This window comes from Aedes aegypti, chromosome 1 (genome assembly GCF_002204515.2).
Source record: "Aedes aegypti strain LVP_AGWG chromosome 1, AaegL5.0 Primary Assembly, whole genome shotgun sequence".
Lineage (NCBI taxonomy): Eukaryota > Metazoa > Arthropoda > Insecta > Diptera > Culicidae > Aedes > Aedes aegypti.
The window spans coordinates 243,691,096-243,712,818 of NC_035107.1; the positions used below are offsets into that span (position 1 = coordinate 243,691,096).

The window sequence follows — 21,723 nt, forward strand, 5'->3', positions numbered from 1 at the left end:
TGATTCTGGTTGACACTTTTGTAAATTTGAACCTTTTTCTCTATATTTTCCACAGGAACGAAGAAACTCGTCAAGGAAACGGTGCCGCTGAACTCGAAGCTGCAAATCAAGTGCAATTTTGAAGCCCCATCGTGGTACAAAAATGGCGAACCAACTACGAGCGATGCGAAACGAGGAAAATCGTAAGTGCACTTTAGCATTAGTATATTTGACGAATGTTCAATAAAAATTGGGATTTTTTTCAACGAATTAAGTTTTTTTATTGAAAACATGTTTATTCTTCAAAAAAAAGGTCATGAGTATTGGAAAATGGGCCCTGATCAGCCGTGCGACGCAACTTAGTCGCGTTGCTCTTACAAGAGTGCTGGATGGTACTGAAGTCCATCTTCCGGATCCTCGTGATCAATGCTTCGTATCTTTGGCCCGCCAATTATTTTCGTACACTAGGGCACTGAGGGAGCCGAAATATTCCTCAATGGGACGGCACTGGGACAAGTTCCTTTCTTTCGGCACGTACGACGTAAAACCGTACAACACGCTCGCGGAGTTCTTGCTGTTTCGACGCCATCTTCGATTGAACTGACAGCACCCGAGTGAAAAGAAACATGCCGCCACCTACTTTAAGGGAGTCCAGAGAGCAATTCTCTTGGAGCGAAAAACAATTAAGCTAAGTATGCTGTTCAGCTTAAGAAAAGTGAAAATTTCTGCGGAAAGAAATGGTCAAGAAATTTTCAACAGTGAGTCCCATTTGAATTAACATTTCTTTTCAACTGCATACTGCGATCAAAGAAAAATGCTTTTCTTGAGCATTTCTTGCAAGAAATTTCCCACGCATCGAGATAGGCGATTACTTTTCTGTTGAAGTGCATACTTCCCATTACGCAAAGGTACCAGGCCTAGCTAAGATGGTCCAAATGTACAAATTTCACGTGCTATCGTAGCAACCATCGCCTCACCATTCAACTTATTCTAGCATTTCTCGAAAACCACTATGATTAAAATATTAAAATCTGCTCAGTATTCTTAGGTGATTACATCGCGGATATCTTTGGCTGCGGATAAACTTGATCGCCGAAGTAGATTTCAATTTGAGCGCCAAATATCAATGATATAAAGACGTCCATGTCCCCTGCGATTGCCCAAAATGTTTATGGCGTATAAGGTAATAGAGCAAAATCTAGAATGCTGAGAAAAGTCTACTGCGATCTGACAAACTTGCGCTATTTTCAATTCCAAAGATCGGATTTTTTTGACGTTGGATAACGTCTTACGGCAACATACTGGGGTACAATTTCGAAAAACGAAAAATCGCTCGCGTCACGAAAAGTGGTTAGATTTTGACTGTTAATAACTTACTAATGCCCGGATAGATTTTCTAGATTCTTGCACCAATCGATTGGAAATCTTTCTACGAATCTACTCCAACAATGAAAACTATTGATTCTCATGGCTAAACTATTGAAAAATTGAGAAATATCGAAGCATGTCTTATTTTTCGAAGAAAAGCACATTTTTCCTGTGTATTCCTGACACAGACATCATTGAGAGATATCTTAGCCACTTTCGTCATTCGAAGGGAAACGCCCCTTTCGGTCTTCTTCTTACTTCTCTTTATTATCTCGTGTTCAGTCAAAGCCAATCAAATTCCACTTCACGCGCACGACCGCATTTTAATTCAATCGTCTTCGGTAATCTTTTGGTGTGTTTCTGTCTAACAATGGAATGAAAACCCAGTTCGATGGATTGTGACTACCACCAACCGTCCTTATCAGGACGACAATTTAATTTTGAAAGAGAGTTATGAGAATTTTACACCGTGAAGAGCGACATTACTGGTGAATGGATGTGATGGATTCATATTTCGGTCAGTCATTTGCCACATGCATGCCAAAGCAATCAGTATAAACTTGTTGAATTGAAAGCTAAAACTTATCAGCAACAGCTTTGTTGATGATTTGATTTGGTAAGAAATTGTCGATCGAAACCAAATAAGCGCATAGAGAAAACTGCAAAAATGCTACCGCCGCCCGACGGGAACCTAGCTAAAACTTTGTTTGCCGTTGAAAAACTAATCATCCGAAATTTAAATTGGCAATTAAATAAATTAATTAGTAAATAATAGGTGAAATATCTTAAGCCGTAACTCTTTTACGTGGAATACATTGTTGTGGCTCTGAAAAGGGCCATTTTGCTTGAAATTGCGTCCTAATTCAATTTAAACTCGTTCGCCACGGATACGACGAGCCAGCTAGAAGGCCTTCGGCATGATGGTGACACGCTTGGCGTGGATCGCGCACTTGTTAGTACCCTCAAAGATAGGCCTCGCTCGCTTCCTGCTGGGCCATGACGCCAAGCTGTGTAATCGCAAATCGGTCTTGAAGTCCTGAGCGATTTCACGGACCAGGCGCTGGAAATACAACTTGTCGATCAGCAGCTCCGTAGAATTCTGGTAGCGACGGATCTCACGCAGAGCGACCGTTCCTGGCCGATAGCGATACGGCTTCTTGACTCCTCCGGTGGCTGTGGCGCTCTTGCGAGCGACTTTCGTGACCGGCTGCTTGCGAGGGGCTGCTTTCCAGCCATCGTCGTAGTAATGTTCTCTGGACGGATTGAAACAAACGAATGATTGAATTTGCGCGGCTGCCGGTCCCTTTTATGACCTTCTCTTGCGAGCGAGCGAGACGAACAGTGAACAGCGAGCGAGCAAGAAGATTTCATCCATCGCGTACCGCATAAAAGCAGCCGAGCCGGCGGCCGAGCATCAGTTTTGTTACAATCGTTGCCGAAGTTAGACCGGCCTCGGAAAAGGAAGCGCCAAGCGTGACAACATCCATTGCATCATCATCAAGCCCGCCATCCGCCGTCTGGCTCGCCGTGGCGACGTCAATCGTACCTCCGGTCTCATCTACGAGGAAACCCGCGGTGTGCTGAAGTCATCCAGAATTCTGTCGGCTACGCTCTGAAGTGGCAGGGCCATACGCTGTACAGATTTGGAAGCTAAATCGTCCCCATCACCGACAGCAAAACTACCACTGAATTCACAAAACCTGAGCATGAAATGGCGATCGACGATATCCTCACCCAACCGTCCTTTTCAGGACGACAATTTAATTTTGAAAGAGTTTCGAAAATATTTCACGCAACATTATTGGCAATAGTCACAGCAACAGAACTGTCGGTGAATCAAAAATAATAGTTTTGGTGAAATTTTTAGTGATTTGCGGTAAACATTTTACCAAAATCAGTAAAATTCCAACAATATCTACAAATTTTGTTTACCGAATGTTCCGCTGCTGAGTTATTACCAAAATTCGTAACTCACCCTTAGTGTGTGGACAAGAAATAGCATCAATAATTTACAATCATTAAGGTGAAGAAGAATCGAAGCCAAACCTCAAATTTTCAAGAGCACGGATCTGGAGAACCGAAAACCCGTTTGAGCTGAAAACTTAATCGATTGGTCACCACCAGCGAGTGACCAATCGATTAAGTTTTCAGCTTAAACGTATGTTTGGTTCTCCAGATCCGTGCTCTTGAAAATTTGAGGTTTGGCTTCGATTCATCTTCACCTTAAGCTGCTGCAAATCCAGTGTCCGGTTTGTGAAATCGCTGGCTACGAGATGGCTGAAGAAAATCAGCTCAAGCCGCTTGTTCAAGCGCCCATCATCATCGCCACCGCAAATCTTATCGGGCGAGGAGGATTTCAACCTGTTCGCTGGCAAAATGTGTCCGCGTTACTCGATTCTCACAGTTCAATCGGCCCTTTTCAGTGCCAACAAATGTGTCCTAAAGAGTTATTTGTGTAATATTTGCTAATGTGTTTACCATATTCTTACATTTATTCATCTCGTAGCATCATACAATATCTGATTAGTTATGAATAATTGACAAAACGACAAATCAAGAATGTTTCCGAGTCGTGCTGTCGGAATGCAATAAATATATTTTCTATTGTTAAGGAATGATTCAAATATTACATAACCCAAAATGTGCCAGTTCTAGACCCCCTCCTTCCCCACGTAACAACTTTTGTATGGAAGATTTAAATTGTGTATAAGGGCTGTAACACTATGGAAGACCCTCTCCCTCCCCATGTGACGGAACGATATATTTGAACGATAAGGCCTGATGTCGTCACTGCGTTCGCATGTTTTCCAATCTCCGTTGTGATGCGCCGTCATTGCCAAAGCCAAGATAAAATTTTCCTCAGTACCGCCAGATGCAATTTCTTCTTAGCAGACGCAAAAGTTATCTTCTTTTTGACGTTGGATAACGTCTTACGGCAACATATGGGGGTACAATTCAGAAAAACCAAAAATTGAGCATGTAACGAAAAATGGTCAGGTTTTGACCGCTAATAACTCAGTCATTTATCGATAGATTTTCAATATTTATCCATGAATCGATTGGAAATTTATCTACGCGTCGATTCAAATGGAGGACACTATTGATTATTAGCAACAAACTATTGAAGTATCGTAAAACGTTGACCCCTTTCTTATCTAACCAATCACGTTCAAGCACATTTTTCGGTTCCGCTTCCCACTATAAAAGCGCACCGCACCCTGCTTCTTCCCTCATATCAGTTAGGGACGAATGACCTTCGGGTTAAAGTCCCTCTCAAACAACAACAACAAACTTCTTCCCTCATTCTTCTTTTTGCCGTCAGACTGTGAACACGGTCGGCAAGCAAATTTCGAGAGTCATTCGCGTCCTCAGTTCAGTTTTCAATAGGACGCGAATACAACACGCATTAGAACCGAAGAACCACGCATTTCGGAGCCGCAGCAACTGAAGCCGCTCATTTGAGTGCACCAGCCAGCATAATCGTTTTCGGCCAGAAATCGTCGCTACCAGCCATTGCTCCGCTGTCATTGCCATGCGGGAGGCTAGCGTGGTCATTCTGGTTCATTAGATCGAGCGGCACAGCCGTCACCGTCCGTGTAATATTCCCTAATTTGTTCGAGATGGCTGAAGAAAATCGACCAAAGCCGCTTGTTGAAGCGCACATCGTCATCCGCACCGCAAATCTCATCGGGCGAGGAGGATTGCAACCAGTGCGCCGTCAAAGTGTGTCTGTGTTACGCAAATTCAACAATTCAATCGGCACTTTTCAGAGCCAACAAATGTGTTTTAAAGAGTTGATTGTGTAATATTCTTTAATTTGTTCGAGATGGCTGAAGAAAATCGACCAAAGCCGCCAAAATGTGTCCGTGTTACGCAAATTCAACAATTCAATCGGCCCTTTCCGGAGCCAACAAATGTGTTTTAAAGAGTTATTTGTATAATATTCCCTAATGTGTTTACCACATACTTGCTATAATCTCTTAATTCATCTCATAGCATCATACAATAATTGATTTATTACGAATAATTGACAATACGGCAATTTGAAGCTGTTTCCGAGGATGCTGCTGCAGTGCCGTCGGGTTGCAATAACAGCATAATGCTAATCTGTACCAGTGTTGCCACATTTTTGACGTTGGATAACGTCTTACGGCAACATATGGGGGTACAATTCAGAAAAACCAAAAATTGAGCATGTAACGAAAAATGGTCAGGTTTTGACCGCTAATAACTCAGTCATTTATCGATAGATTTTCAATATTTATCCATGAATCGATTGGAAATTTATCTACGCGTCGATTCAAATGGAGGACACTATTGATTATTAGCAACAAACTATTGAAGTATCGTAAAACGTTGACCCCTTTCTTATCTAACCAATCACGTTCAAGCACATTTTTCGGTTCCGCTTCCCACTATAAAAGCGCACCGCACCCTGCTTCTTCCCTCATATCAGTTAGGGACGAATGACCTTCGGGTTAAAGTCCCTCTCAAACAACAACAACAAACTTCTTCCCTCATTCTTCTTTTTGCCGTCAGACTGTGAACACGGTCGGCAAGCAAATTTCGAGAGTCATTCGCGTCCTCAGTTCAGTTTTCAATAGGACGCGAATACAACACGCATTAGAACCGAAGAACCACGCATTTCGGAGCCGCAGCAACTGAAGCCGCTCATTTGAGTGCACCAGCCAGCATAATCGTTTTCGGCCAGAAATCGTCGCTACCAGCCATTGCTCCGCTGTCATTGCCATGCGGGAGGCTAGCGTGGTCATTCTGGTTCATTAGATCGAGCGGCACAGCCGTCACCGTCCGTGTAATATTCCCTAATTTGTTCGAGATGGCTGAAGAAAATCGACCAAAGCCGCTTGTTGAAGCGCACATCGTCATCCGCACCGCAAATCTCATCGGGCGAGGAGGATTGCAACCAGTGCGCCGTCAAAGTGTGTCTGTGTTACGCAAATTCAACAATTCAATCGGCCCTTTCCGGAGCCAACAAATGTGTTTTAAAGAGTTATTTGTATAATATTCCCTAATGTGTTTACCACATACTTGCTATAATCTCTTAATTCATCTCATAGCATCATACAATAATTGATTTATTACGAATAATTGACAATACGGCAATTTGAAGCTGTTTCCGAGGATGCTGCTGCAGTGCCGTCGGGTTGCAATAACAGCATAATGCTAATCTGTACCAGTGTTGCCACATTTTTTCCAACTCTTATCTGTGTTTTCGACTGAAAAAATCTTTTTTATCGTAAGTCAACCTCCAAAAATCTTGGTAAATATCTGTGTTGTAAAATAATCAAATTTTCAATGCTTTTATTCAAAAAAAAAAAGACTCTTTACAAACGTATTTCAGCTGTTCTTGGCATGTCAACAATTGTTAATTTGAACTTATTGTTCTAGATGTAAAATAAAAATGCGTTATTGTTTCTAAAACTTATTATAACTTGAGTTTTTGAGAAAAACTAAATAGAGTAATAGCATTTCTGATTTAAATCTCCCAAAACCATGTCCTTAATTCGCTAAATATCCTTAAATCTTTAAAATCTTTTTCTATCTCAAAAATCTGTGATCTGTGATCACAGATATCTGTAGGCAAGAACAGTAAAAAATCTGTGTAATTACAGATAAATCTGTGTATGTGGCATCACTGATCTGTACATCCCTTACTCAGACATCAGTTTCATATAGCCTATTTCCCAGATAAGAAAACGAAGAATATGAAAGGAGGAGCATCATCTGCTATTCTAAGGGTATAAAACATCCCTCCCTCGTTGAATCTGGTTTGATTCTGTTTTCGCTTTCGAGCTGGTAAGAGCTCCTCCAAACCTGCTCAGCTCCTCGCCACCAGAGGCAAGCTGTTGTACGAGATGGCTGAAGAAAATCGACCAAAGCCGCTTGTTGAAGCGCACATCGTCATCCGCACCGCAAATCTCATCGGGCGAGGAGGATTGAAACCAGTGCGCCGTCAAAATGTGTCCGTGTTACGCAAATTCAACAATTCAATCGGCCCTTTTCAGAGCCAACAAATGTGTTTTAAAGAGTTATTTGTATAATATTCCATAATGTGTTTACCACATACTTGCTATAATCTCTTAATTCATCTCATTCCATCATACAATAATTGATTAATTATTAATAATTGACAATACGGCAATTTGAGGCTGGTTCCGAGGACGCAGCGTAGTTAACGTCATGCAATCGGGTCTTGTACACAGCCCCGTTTGATTTTTGTATAGAAATAATAATAAATTAAAATATAAATTGTATAGCGCGTGAGAAATCTGAAACCCCCTCCCCCCATGAACCTTTATGTAATAAATGGATGACCCCCAAGGATATTATTTCCATCTATTAAATGTAAGGACTAAAGAATATGATTATCTCTGGGATTATTCATAAGGAACGGTCGCATTTCCCAAGTGATCCATTTCATTCATAATTTTCTTGTCAATTATCGCAGTCATGATCATTGATTAGTTGCGAGTTTGGTGATGCATTCCCTATTACGGACATCATTTTCATACTACAAACAGAACACAGAAAGAGTTTTCTCTGTTTATTTGGAGAGCAAAAGTTACCGCCCATGCTTTTTCTTCCATCGACCGGTTCTATCGGTGTTGAAGTGTTAACCGAACCAACCAAATAATAACACTCAATATCCATAATAGATCAGAATTGACATGCAACAAATAGTTTGGAAATTGATTAGATTTTTAGATTTCTAGGTAAATCTTTCATAAGTTCGTGACGGTCCTAAATCAGGAAATAGAAGAAGCTAACGTTATCCAACGTCAACTTGGCGGTCGTATCTCGGAAACAACCTCTTACTTTTTTACCGAGATGTCGGACAACTTAATTATTTATAGAGATTTGGACATTCATCGAGGTTCGGCAAGTAATTACCAAGATCTCAGCTGTAGGATTCTCGGCAATTCGTTTACTGAGAACCATTTCCGAAATGTGTATGCTACCTATCAACCATGGTATGGTGAAAATATATATTGTTTTATATTACGAAACCGTTCGTTTGAACTACGAAATCATTCGTTGTTTTCTGCAACGAAACAGTTTCGTAAAATGTATGCAACCAGCTTCGTAATATGATTCAAGCTCGAAATCAAAACAAACAATGATTGTTATAATGTACAAAACATTTCGTAATCGAAATTCGTTTGTTTCGTATTCAGAACGAACATTTATACGCGCTTCTTCTTACCTCCCTCGGCTGCGGTCGTGTCATGTTGTATTTTACGAAATGTGTCTACGAAACCTTTCGTTGCAGAAAACAACGAATGATTTCGTAGATTTAACGATCAGTTTCGTATTACTAAACAATTCGTAATACGAACAACACGATAACGCACATCTACGAATTGCATATCGTACATCTTACGATTATTTCGTAAAGTGACTGAATCGCGAAATTCTCTCAAATACAAATAATTCGTACAATGAATGTAAATAGCGTTATATGTACGAAATCTTGTTTTACGAAATGGATTTTGGATAAAATACGAAGAGATGTTTTCAGTGCAAATTTCTGTGTCAAAAATGGTATCGATTCTGATTTAAAATGGCTTACATTCGTTGAATAACCCAGCGTTTTGTTTGGTTATACCTACTTCTGTCACAAGCCGCAACCTGGAATGTTCGAAATTTATGTCTGCCACTTGAGCCTTGAGCGCATCCAAGCCACTGCAGGAGAACAAACGCAACAGAAAATTATCGGAATTAAGATCCACTTAAGTATTCCGGAGCTGTTTTGAATTCCGTTGACATCGATGACGAGAACAGACCCCTCGTTTTCTTCGACTGTCTGCTGCTGACTGACAGTTCATACAAAAGAAGGGGACTGTTATCAAAAACCACAATTTGGAACCAAACGGTAGCACTCAACGTCAACGATCATTGAAACAATCAAAGCAGTCTTCGACGGAATAATGCATCTCTGATAGTCCCCCAGAGCTTATTTCCAAAGGTCGGAATGTTTGGCGGATCAACCGCCAAACCGCAGCCACAATGACTACCACAAATCGGGCGTGACAATGTTGAAATCGTAAATTAACATGCTTCAGACGTACTCCTTGATGTGGTCCCCCTGGTGATGCGTTTGCGGTTAAGCCACTGCTTGTTACCGAAAAAAATAAAAACAATCGTCAGATTTATATACGCCGCCGCGTGGCCTACTGTGTGCCATTAAAGCCGATTATGGTACGACGACAACATACTGAAATCGATTCCAATGGCGATCATCGGGCGGAGCGAGGTTAATTCAGACATGGCCAGCTATATACCGGATCATTGTTGTTTGACAGTTTTGAACTTTGTAAACATTGGTCCGCTTTGTTGTACCAACCAAAGGTCCCACAACTACTATACGGTGTATACCCATTCAACAGACAGCTGCCGAGATTCATTGACAGTCAGGCATGCGGTAGTGGTAAGGAAAGTAATTGCTTTTAATGGATTACAAATTGATGGCCAGGCTCTGACAGAATGTACGCCACAACGAAATGCATTCTTCGCGAAGAAGTCGTTGGAGAGAAGAAAGAACTACTACAGACAAACAGACGATACACAATCGTTGCTGTTTATCCACCAGCTTTTTTAACGGTCGATTCAAATAGATGATAGGTGGTAAATCTGCCGCTTGTAGCGCTTGCATCTGTTTTGTTCAGACTATGGGCATGCCCTATACCAACTGCAACGATTAACGATAGACTGGATGTCCGGGCCTGATCCATTTGACAAGCCAATCGGACCCACTGTCACCAAAGAAGATGTTGTCTCCGTTGTCTCCCTCCATATCGATAACCTGGTTTTGTTCAAGGTTGACGTTTATAGTTGAGACGAAATAAAAACATAGGGTGCAGAGCTACTTGGGCACTTTCATTATTCACTTTGGCATGGAGGGTTTTTCTCGGCCAAACTTTCTGAAACTTTGCAATAAGAAGCATTTCAATATGACCCTCATTGTGGCCAAATATGAGCTCAGCAGCTTTCAAAAAACCCAACTGCCGAAGTGAATCTAAAGTGCCAAGAATAGGATCCGACCCCCTCCCCTCACTTCTAGTACTAAATTCCGTCCCTTGGTACTCATTCGGTACTCAAGTTTAACAGTTTCATGTCCTTTCAGCGCTATAAAATTTTTGGCTGTTGCAAGGGACATGACACTATTTTTTTCGTTTTTGTTTATACACTTTTGCCACCTGGTGGCCCATTGTGATTTCAGCATTTGACGTACATGTTCTTGCGACCATAGTTTTGACTACTATTTGTACTTACTTAGTACTAGTAAGTGTTACGTCTGTTTGTCTGTGGCATTACCGTTGACGACATGGCATTCAGGGCTCCGTGTAATTAACGGGTTACTTGGATGGACACATTATTTGTACCCAATACATTGTACAGTATATATTGACCAGGTGATGTTTTAGCATTCAGAACGTTCGCTGACTTCGAAGTCGATGTATAGATCCCACTGTGTTTGTGATTTCACTGTTAAATACTGACAATCGACATTGGAGACGGGGATCACGAGGGGGGATCAGAACTCGATGGGTTACTAATTCATACGAATTGAAAGCACTGCGCTCAGTGTTTATTTGGGCATTCGATGAAATTAAACAACGCTGTTTTTTTTTCTTACAACAATTCAGCTCCCCGAAAATATTACACAAACCCGAGCACGCGTTCAATTGGAGCGTATCGGTGCTGGAGTAATCAACGGAGACTACATCTGGAATCGTTTCGGATTTGGGTGTTATGATTTACTGCGCTCGGAACTGAGCCCGGCTGGGAAGACGGAAGGCCGAGTGGCATATGCTAGCCACGTGAGATAGCCCCGATATAATGTGTAACAACGTTGCCTGTTGCAGTGCAGTTTACTTGTTTAGTGTTGATTCAATTCGAGTAGGTGCCTAAAACGTTCCTATTTTTAGATTTTAAGGTGTTTATAGTTCTGAGAGTAGAATTTGATCGGACGGTTATCTAGCCATTGATCTCTTATATATAATATAATATAATATAATATAATATAATATAATATAATATAATATAATATAATATAATATAATATAATATAGTATAATATAATATAATATAATATAATATAATATAATATAATATAATATAATATAATATAATATAATATAATATAATATAATATAATATAATATAATATAATATAATATAATATAATATAATATAATATAATATAATATAATATAATATGATATTGAATATCTTCATTTTTTTTAATATAGACCATAAAAATACCTGACGAAATCTCGGAAGCACAATTAAAATAAGTGACATTGTCTAAAATTGAGTCATATGCAGTTTCTCAGCCTATCGAGCACTACCGCAAATCAACTTTTGGGCCTTTAGCTAAATATTGCACTGAAAGGAGCTATTAAGGGAAACAAAATATGCTAGCCAAAACGATTTTTACGAGATCTAGTCAATTTGTTCGCTTCGCGTATGATGTGAATATCTTCACACATAAAACATTTATCAAAATTATCATCCAGTGCACAATACCTACATAGCTTCATCTGGTGGTCAAACTGAACTAAATACTGTCCATCATGATTTATTCTGTATACGCTTAACATGACATTATGAGCATTTTGATTATGTGATTGAGAAGTAGGCTGGAAATTGATATCACAAATCTTAAAAAGTTTACAAAGTCTTCTTACCGTGGTGAATCAAAATCCGGACGGTACCAATATCCGGACGCTCTGGTTGTATTTAACAAAATAAATATGAAATCCAGCAATAAATATGGTTTTATAATTAGTATTCTCAACTTTTATATTGCTGTTCATTTTAATTCATTGTTTCATCTAGTAATCCTTTGTAATAAAATATATATATATAAAAAAAACAATTTGGCTGCACCAGTTTACTACTACTAAACTACACAGTTTTGGTACTGTACGTCTCAAAGAAGTGTATTGTATAATAATTTTCAAGTGAGTGCACGAAAGAGTGGGAAAATCTGTGAAAATAAGCATTTTTAATGTGAAGAAACGCTGCCTCAAATGCTGTCCGGATTTATAGGCAAGTGATCATAAACCCGGGCGTTTCATGGAAACCTTATATTTAGTGCGTTTAGAAAAACAAACATATTGTGAATTGACGAAAAGTTGTACAATAACATTACAAAAAGTGTAATCAAACTCTGAATGGAATTTACGTAAGAAAAGTGTTAATATTGAGGATTATTTCCGTGAACCTCAAGTGCAGGATGAGGACAGGGGTGAAGGTTAAACAAAAATAATTTTACCCAATATTTTGATACATGTATGCAAATGCATGCATCTCATTTTATTATATTGTAGATTTTCAGTTAAAGTGAAGTGCATTTTACTAGTTTTTCATTTGTATTTTCAACCCAAACGCACCTGTCCGGATTTCGGATCACAAGTGTCCGGCATTTTGATGCATGTGTCCGGATTTAAAAACACAATGTGCTTCATCAATTGAACGTTTTGCATGTTATAATTGCATTTTCCAGTAAAATTTTTGTCCAAGATTTAAAGTTTCAATGTGTGTCTATGTGATCTCATTGGATTGTGATTGGCAAAGGTATATTTCATAATAACATCAATTATCTCCAAGTGTTACACAGATGAAACATGTTATGAAACAATCAATTTGTTCTTCATTTGACAGAGACTCAATAAAAGGATCATTTATTCGGTAAAAACAAATTCCCGAAAATTATTCAAACAGTCTCAAGTCAGAAAAGTTAACAAAGTTGCTTTATCGATCCTACCTGTTTTGCAGACGAAATTCTACACGATCCGCTCTAAACCAACTCAATTTTTCACTTTTAGAACGTTTAACTTCCCGATTTACAAAACGGCGTAAGTAAGATTTTCAACTTTCGCAACCTAACCTTTACTTTCGCCGCTCCGAGTAGTGTTTGATCCTTCGACCTTGACGCTTGCTCCTGCGAGAAAATTGTATTTGATGAGATGCAAATTCAAATCAGATCATATTACTGGCTCCATAAACAATTCTAAACGATTCAATTTTGCATCGTATTAGATTCCAACGTATACTGTACATTTATACAATTTGAAATTAACATCCTTGTATGATCTTACTGGGGCTTTTAAAATAATTTATCGGGTTATCAATATAGGATCTACTTGATTAATCAAGATTTAGTTAGAAGTAAAATATCTGATGGAAATATGTACAGCTAAAATACCATAAACTATTGACTTAAAATAAAAACAGGATGTGAAAAAAGGGAACATTCGTGATTTTTTATACAACGTTTACTAACTGTCATTAAATTTATCGTAAAACTATGCCTATGATTTGACATGATATGACACCATGCTTTAAAGACGCAGATGTTACTACGAGGCTAAGGAAGCCCTTTACAAGAATCAAATAAGTCAACAAATCGGTATAATGATTCCATTTTGGATTTTGGAAATTATGTCAATTGCTCCTTATGCCTTACATATATTATGCCAAAAATCCATTATGTCAAACGTCTATTATGCCTATCGTTCTTATGCCCCGTTAGGCATTTCGTATTTATGCCCAAGTCATGCCCCGGGAAAAACTATTTCTACGCTGAGCAATTCTCGTAGAAACTTTCTAGTGTATGCTAAAACTAAAGAGTGATCGTTTCGGTTTTCTCAAATCAAATTGGTAGACACCTCGTACGCCAGCTAGTTTAACATTTGCTCACCTAGTTTTTGAAGCCTATCTTACTCAGTTTTTTCTCAGCTTTTTTATGGTAATCTCAGAAATCAAAACGATGCGCTGATGGTGAAAACCTGTTTTTTTCTGAAGAAATTCATTAACTTCAAATGAAAGCTATATCCTTCCTCTATACGATGCCACTAAGTTTGCTATGTGTACCGAGGGAAATATGAGATATATCACGCGAAGAAATACCTAAGATTTCGAAATCTGTTTAGCTACGGCCTACAAGGTGTACAATTTGAGTAAACCTAAACGATCTAGTTTAACCATGTACCGTAAATTCGGGTGAAATTGATCAGTAGGGTGAAATTGATCACTGTGTCACTCCATTTTATTTCTTCCTATTGGAGCACATTTATCAATGTAACCTGCAGTGAATGAACGTTGTTTGTCGTAAGTTTGTCTAAATAGTGTGTTGTGAAGTTTTTTGCATTCAAAAATGTTCATTTCTTTGAAAATGTAAAATTTCAAAATCATGTACGGTGCAGTATTGACAAACATCAAAAAACTTCTAGTTCTAGACAAGGATTTTAACATGGTATAATCCTGAAAGTTTGTGAGGATACTTAAGATATATCCCCAAACTAGATTTCATAACCGAAACTCGTACCAATTCGCTGATTTGGTTGAAATAATTGAATTTCTGTTAGATATCAGGAAATTCCTTAGGAAATTGCATACATTTAGGCGTTTGCTGTGTTATTGAAGAAATTTAAATATTCATAATTTCTATAAATATTGTATAGTTAAGAATTTGACAAGCATATTCGGATTCAGGGAGCTCAAATTCATTATATAGAGTTGTTTTGAAAATTAACAATAATCGCATTGATAAGTGATCAATTTCACCCCGAAATGAGATCTCCCGATTTTTTATTTTAGAGATATATTTTAGCACTAAAATTACATTTGTTAGAAAATTTCGGTACTTGAGTCAATGAGGCTCACCTTCATACTTGTTTTCCTGCACTCAGTTGTTTGGTATTGTCAACATTATAGAAATCAGACAAGAAAAACCGTGAAAAGTGATCAATTTCACCCGAAATTACGGTACTAGCGATCAGTGACATAAAATTGGAATTCTAACGATGGATGTTGATGGCGGCCTGATTTCAGCGAGAATTGTGATGCTGTAATAATAAATGAATTTATTTCTTCTATGTCTTTCAGTTTACTCTACAATGACATTTCCCAGACAACCAGAAGTCGCATAACAGTTAACGAAAAAAGTCGTTTAGTTACACAAATTTCATCACACCCGCACTATATGCTGGATGATATCGTTCGACCGATGAGATTCCTCGCATAAAACGCTATTTTATGAGTTCATACGTACATTTCGTTTCGTTCCGTATACTCGTACAAAACAAGTCGGATCAAACCGTAGCAGCTGTAAAATCAACATTGTTATCACAAATTAAGTCGCATAAGAGTACAGACTAGTTCACAATAAAATTTACACACTCGCATTGCATGTTATTTTTCATCATATAAAATATGCACGTATATCGCCTCCACTTTTGTACGTATAAGGCCTTTTCGCAACATCTTCTACGTGAAACTTTGCGCATTTAAACATCGCATAACGCAAAAGGTGATTTCGTTATGCGTACATTCTGGTTGTCTGGGTTAAATACAGTCGACTCTTCACATCTCGATTTAATGAACACTAGATTGAAAACCGCTCCGTTTTCAAGAAAATAGGAAAAATAATAAACAAGCAGACGTCATTTCATGCACCCAAACTATTATGGGTCAAGCAAATCTGGTCTAGTAACCTTTGGTAAGCATCGACATACGGAGCGAAAATCGGGAACAAAAAAATCTACAAGAACACATCGAGATATAAAGATAAGGAGGATATCAAGATATGAAGAGGAAAATTATATGCAGAATGAAGGGACTGATCAAATCAACATATCGAGAGACATCGAGATATAGAAAGTCGAGATAAAGAGAATCGACTGTATTTTTATTTGAAGTTTCGAGTTCAACGTTTGCTAACGGTTACCTATAAAGATTTTTTGGGTACAGGCTTTCCCATCCGCATGCGTAACTAGAGATTTCTGGAAAGTCTATGAATAAGGTTCATACTCACGTAGACGCAAACAAACATAATCTATGAAGTTTTGAGTCCAACGGTCCAGAAGATTACTGGTTACACTTGTAGATCTGAAGACCTGTACTCAAGAGAGTTTTTGGATAACATTATAACTTGATAGAACTCAACGAGCCTTCTTCTTCTTCTTCTTCTTCTTCTTTTTCTTCTACTTCTCCTTCTTCTTCTTGACATAACGTTCCCACTGGGACAGAGTTTTCTATTCAGCATAGTGTTCAACGAGCACTAAGAGCTCATGTGACTCGTCTGTAGTCACTATCGATCAAAGTAAACATCTCAACAAACATTTTTGCTGAAAAAGAGTTGAACAAATCACTCTCAAACATACTTCGGCTGAAATAACTGATATTCAGCTGCTAATGTTACTTGGAATGCATATTTCAGATGTCACTCCTGGACTACCATAGTTATCCTGTCACATAGAGTGACCACTGTCAAGAAAATCGATTTACAGAGCCGTGCCGAGCGAATTTTTCTGGTCGACAGTGACTCAAGGCATTTTGATCGACCCGACTTATAAAATAGACCCCTGAGTTTTCAAGATTCAAAGTTTGGACTTATTGTTGCCCTAATAATTTGTAAAATTTATGAAAACCATAGAATTTGTATAGGACAGGCCTGCCCAACCTTTTTGGCTCTTTTTTGACATAAATGGTTGCTGCGCTGCGTTCGCAATAACAGTCCGATCTGAGAAATTTGTACCGTAAAACGGGGTAACTTTGATAGTTTTTTCGAAGAAAACTTCAATATTTATGCATGCTGTTTCAAAGAATTACAATCTATATTTTTAAAACAAGTACTGACATCCTAGTTATCGATTGCACTTGATAGATTGCCAAAAGATTTATTCTGAACGGATATATATTTTTTCGTGTAATCGTAAGTCGGTTTTCTGTTTTGGGGTAACTTTGATAATGGAGTATAAATCGAACAAGATTGAATGAATTACGGAACATTTGTAGGGCGTTGCATATTTGTAGGCGTTTAACGCTATATGGAAATTTCTGACTTAGATTACAAAAATGGTCCCAGTTTGTGAAAATGGTTTTCGCTAAGAGATTTGAGACCGAATTCATGTTCTACTATAACTAGACTGTCATGGGTAAGTGACAAACTCATTATGATTTTATCAAATAGTGGTCGTAGAACAGATTGTTTGTAAGCGTTGCAAAAATGCTAAAATCTTGTAAATTTTTAATATTTGCATAAATATCCTTAAACGCACTTGATTCCAACAAAAATAGCTTTGACATGAAGTGTCATACTAATACTCTTTACTTTAGCATTCGTTTTTCTTAACTGGTTGACTGAAACTTCGTTATTTCGTTTAATATATTGGGGGTCTTGCGCTATCAAAGTTACCCGCATTATCAAAGTTACCCCGTTTTACGGTACCTGAAATGAATGCTTGGTGTTATATCTGATTGATCTATGTATAAAAAATCAAATTTATATTGAACTCTTTTCAAACGATGCAGATAAAGGCAAAAATCTGTAGCGAATAGTTTGATATAAATTCGAATTTTCATACATGGTCAGACATAATACCAAGCTTTTATTTGACATAAAAAATTCGCATATCAGAGTATTCTTGCGAAATTCAACCATTTATGTCGAAAAGGAGCCAAAAAGGTTGGGTAGGCCTGGTATAAAAGATAACAATTTTAATTTAGATACAGTGAGAAATTTGAATGTTTTCTGTTTTTACGATAACGAACGATGGCAACACAGATACCACTTATTTTTTACACAAATGCAATTTTAACAAATTCACACCCCTGCTCCATTACGAGTTAAGAACATACAAGCCGTACGGAGAAGTAAAAATAAGCGGCTGACTGTGTACTGAGTTAGCACACTAAAAATAAAAAAGAAAGGGGTATTACTTTCTGAAATGTTTACAAATACAACAATAACAGAGTGCACAGGAGAGAGAAAAAAACTTGCTCAGCTCAGTTGCCCGATAATCCCGGTGCGAAAACATCTGCCCGGGGTAAATGTATTATGAATGTAGACACTTACTAATGGAGGGACGCTGTTTCACAAATCGCTCCGCGAATCACACAGTAGTGGAACAATTATGGTTTATAAGAACAATTCCGCAAGTAATACAAAAAGGCACACTTTCCTTGAATCGGGACCATTACTCAGCTGTTCTCTCAAATCCCCCATCCAACGGCTACTGCGACGTGGACAAACCTTGGCGCAGTTCAATTCACCGGAGGTTGAGTCAGTTTCAATTATGAGCGTCTGCTGAAGTCGACTCGGCTTATTTTTCCCTTGCGCTGCACAGCAAGCAGCAACCAAAGCGGACCACAGGAAGCGCGCTCACGAGGAAAAACGGAAAACGCAGCAGCAGCCTACTATAATACTTCTATTGGAAAATGATGGAAAAATAAACATCATCGAAAGCCGTTAAGCGCGAGCGCAAGCCAAACCATAGGAAGAGTAGGCGGGAAGAGAGTGTGCTGCCACGGACAGCAGCCGGGAGCTGTTTTGTAGGTGATCCACGTGGCCTTATGGGTTGGAATAACAGCGTTTTTCCCCTCATTCTTCCAAGACGATCGTCAGCGCGATGTCGTGTTGATCAATTCCATCACAGCAGGCCTAGGCAGAGGTTTTTGAAATGATGCCCTGTTGATGTTTTGGGAAGGGGAGAATCAGTTCAAGAGGTTTCGCTCGTTTGAACCTTGGCGATGAGTCCCCGAGTTCCCCGCACGCAACACATATCTATACACTCACACAAAACCGCACGCAACGGAGCGCGGAGCGAAACAAATTGGATGTCCATAACTATAAAGTTGCGATTTATTGCTCGGAAAATGTACTGCCGGGTAATCATTGACACGGAAACTGCGTTAGGGAGATTCCGGTTGATTTGGAGGATATTGGAACTGGGAGCTGATGGAATTATTGACACTTAACGTGATGGAAGGTCGTTCCGGTAATGGAGTGGATCGAAAAAACAACGATCGCTACGAATCTTGCTGCTGCAGTCGAAGGATAAATATTTATCACACTGTTGACAATGGGGTGTGCTAAGCAGTGCTGGGAATGGTAATAGTAGTAGGCTTGAATCTCGCGAAAATCACGTGGCTCTCTCACTACAGTAGTTTAAAATCGTGAATCTCATCAAGTAGCCTATATTGGGTACATGAATTTCTCTAAATCAGTAGTGTCATTGAAGACTCTAAATGCGGGAAATGCAGCGGGAAATAGAACATTTTTCTACAGTAATTTTGGGTTGCCCTTAGCAACGGGTGTTTTGCAATTTTTAAGGCTTTTTGCCTACAGCAGCGATGGGCGTGAGTTTCACTGGCTTCGCTGACTGTGATTGGCTTTGTTTGACTACTGTAGAGTGAATTTCAGATTTTTTCCCAACCCTGGTGCTATGGACTTTTGAATTAAGGTTGAACCTAAGAGAGAGGAGACAGCTGGCTTAGATTGCGAGCTCCCAAAAATCAACGGAGCCTGTCACCAACTGTCACTGGAAAACAGGCACATTCAAGTAAACGTAATCAAAATTTCGAGGTGATTTTCGATGGTTTCACGTTTTAAAAAGTTGAATACCTAAATATAGTTGTGTGTTGGCAAATTGATTTTAATTTTTTTTTATATATATTTATATACTTTTTGATAATGAACAAGAAAAAGTGAATATGATTTTGACCAAAATAAGTTTATCTGATCGACTTGTGCACAACGACAACCCAAAAACTAAATAAAAAAAGACGAAGAAGACAGTGAGCTGTCCCCTCTCTCTCAGGGTTGAACTACTTCAGGGGATGCACTCACAAAAATTTTTGAATACCTATCATTAATAAATTGACCGTTCGTAGTTGCTTCATCCACGTCAGAACTTTAATTACAAACTACAAACTGATACCTATTTATTTAGGCGAACTTCGCTAAACAACGATTGAATGGAAACTGTGCTGCGACAGCGGAACGGCAACGGAAAGCGGAACCGGTTCGCCAGTATGAACTATAGTATGCTAGTCGACTCAGTGTTGGTTCACTTTTATTCATCGACAGCTCAGTCGAGATGGTGTGATTCATGCTGGCGAACCGGTTCCGCATTCCGTTGCCGTTCCGCTATCATTGCGTTTGGGTCTTTATTGACTGAGAGCATTCTTTGCCTAAGTTGCCATTTTCGCATTCGTGTGGCAAGTACGATTATACTCTATGCCCAGGGAAGTCAAGGAAATTTCCATTACGAAAAGATCCTGGAACCGACCGTGAATCGAACCCAGACACCTTCAGCATGGCTTTGCTTTGTAGCCGCGAACTCTAACTACACGGCTAAGGCAGGCCCCAAGGCAACCTTTTGGTCATGATATCGGCTATCTGCTTACCGGTAGGGATGTAACAAACTGCTATACGCCTTCGCTGAATCTCTTCACGGACGAATCGATGGTTTACATCAACGTGCTTCAAGTGATCGGTATCACGCTCTTTTTCTGCCACCCTAATCCTCGATTGATTATCTTCATGGTAGACAACCGGATGCTCCGGTTCGATCGCCAAACCCTTGAGCAGACGCTCCAGACATATTCCGTGACATACAGCCGAACTCAGAGCTTCCGTCGAGGACAGTGAGATGGTCGATTGCTTTCTGGTAAGCAAACTAACAGTTAAACCACAAACGCGAAAGACGAATCCGGTAGGCGAACGCCTATCCACAGGGTCGTTCGCCCAATCCGCATCGGCGAATGCTTCGACCACCGCTGCCGACTCCTCTGCCATGAACACCAGTCCTCTGCCAACACAAATCCAGCGTCCCTTGTACCGCAGTACTCTCTTCGCATGCACTTCCATAGGGCAGCTCTGGGCTAAGGTAGCTAATTAAGTACCGCGCACAAGTCCGGCCTTGACGTCAAACTAACGTACGTGAGGCAACCGATCAACTCTCGGTACGGTTTGTAAGTACGTTCAGCTTCTTTCTTCAGACGCAGGCGGCACTCAATAGGTGTTGATGCAGCCTTGCAATCTTGCATGTTGAAACGGCAAATTCTACAAAAATCCCTTCTGACTGATCCGGAGGGACCTCTGTTCGGAGTACCGGTCAATCCTCATTCTCGGCATGAGGACCCTCTCTTATGTCCGTCATCTCAAACTCTCCGGCCAGGCAACGCTTCGCCACTTCAACCGCCATCAGCTGATGAAGCAAATCATCCACGTATAATACCAGGATAACTTGGTTCCACCCGGAACCCTTCACGTAGAGGTCACTTCACAGGTCGCTCAAACTTCGGTATCCCAATCGTTCGACGAAGCTGTGGAATCTTGCATTCCAAAGCCTTGATGCCTGTTTCAGGCCATTCGGCGACCGGTTTAGTCGACACACGAGATGTTTGCCACGTTCGAAGTATGCTTTACTTTAAACAGCCATTTGCGCGTAATAGCCACTCTCCCCTCAGGTAACTCGACAAAAGTCCACGTTTGGTTCCGCTCGAGGGAATCCATCTCTTCGTGAACCACTGCTTGCCACTTATCCCAATCCGGTCTCT

The 21,723-nt window shown here is 39.6% G+C and overlaps 1 protein-coding gene across 2 annotated transcripts in view; it reads left to right on the plus strand.

Moving 5' to 3' along the window:
- The window catches only part of LOC5565688 (fibroblast growth factor receptor homolog 1), a 155,899-nt gene that overhangs the window by 125,940 nt on the left and 8,236 nt on the right, over positions 1–21,723 (plus strand). For both annotated transcript variants that reach the window (XM_021837385.1, XM_021837386.1), the window contains exon 3: positions 56–182. In XM_021837385.1, the coding sequence (XP_021693077.1) occupies positions 56–182 (127 nt within the window). The remainder of the gene's footprint in view (positions 1–55; positions 183–21,723) is intronic.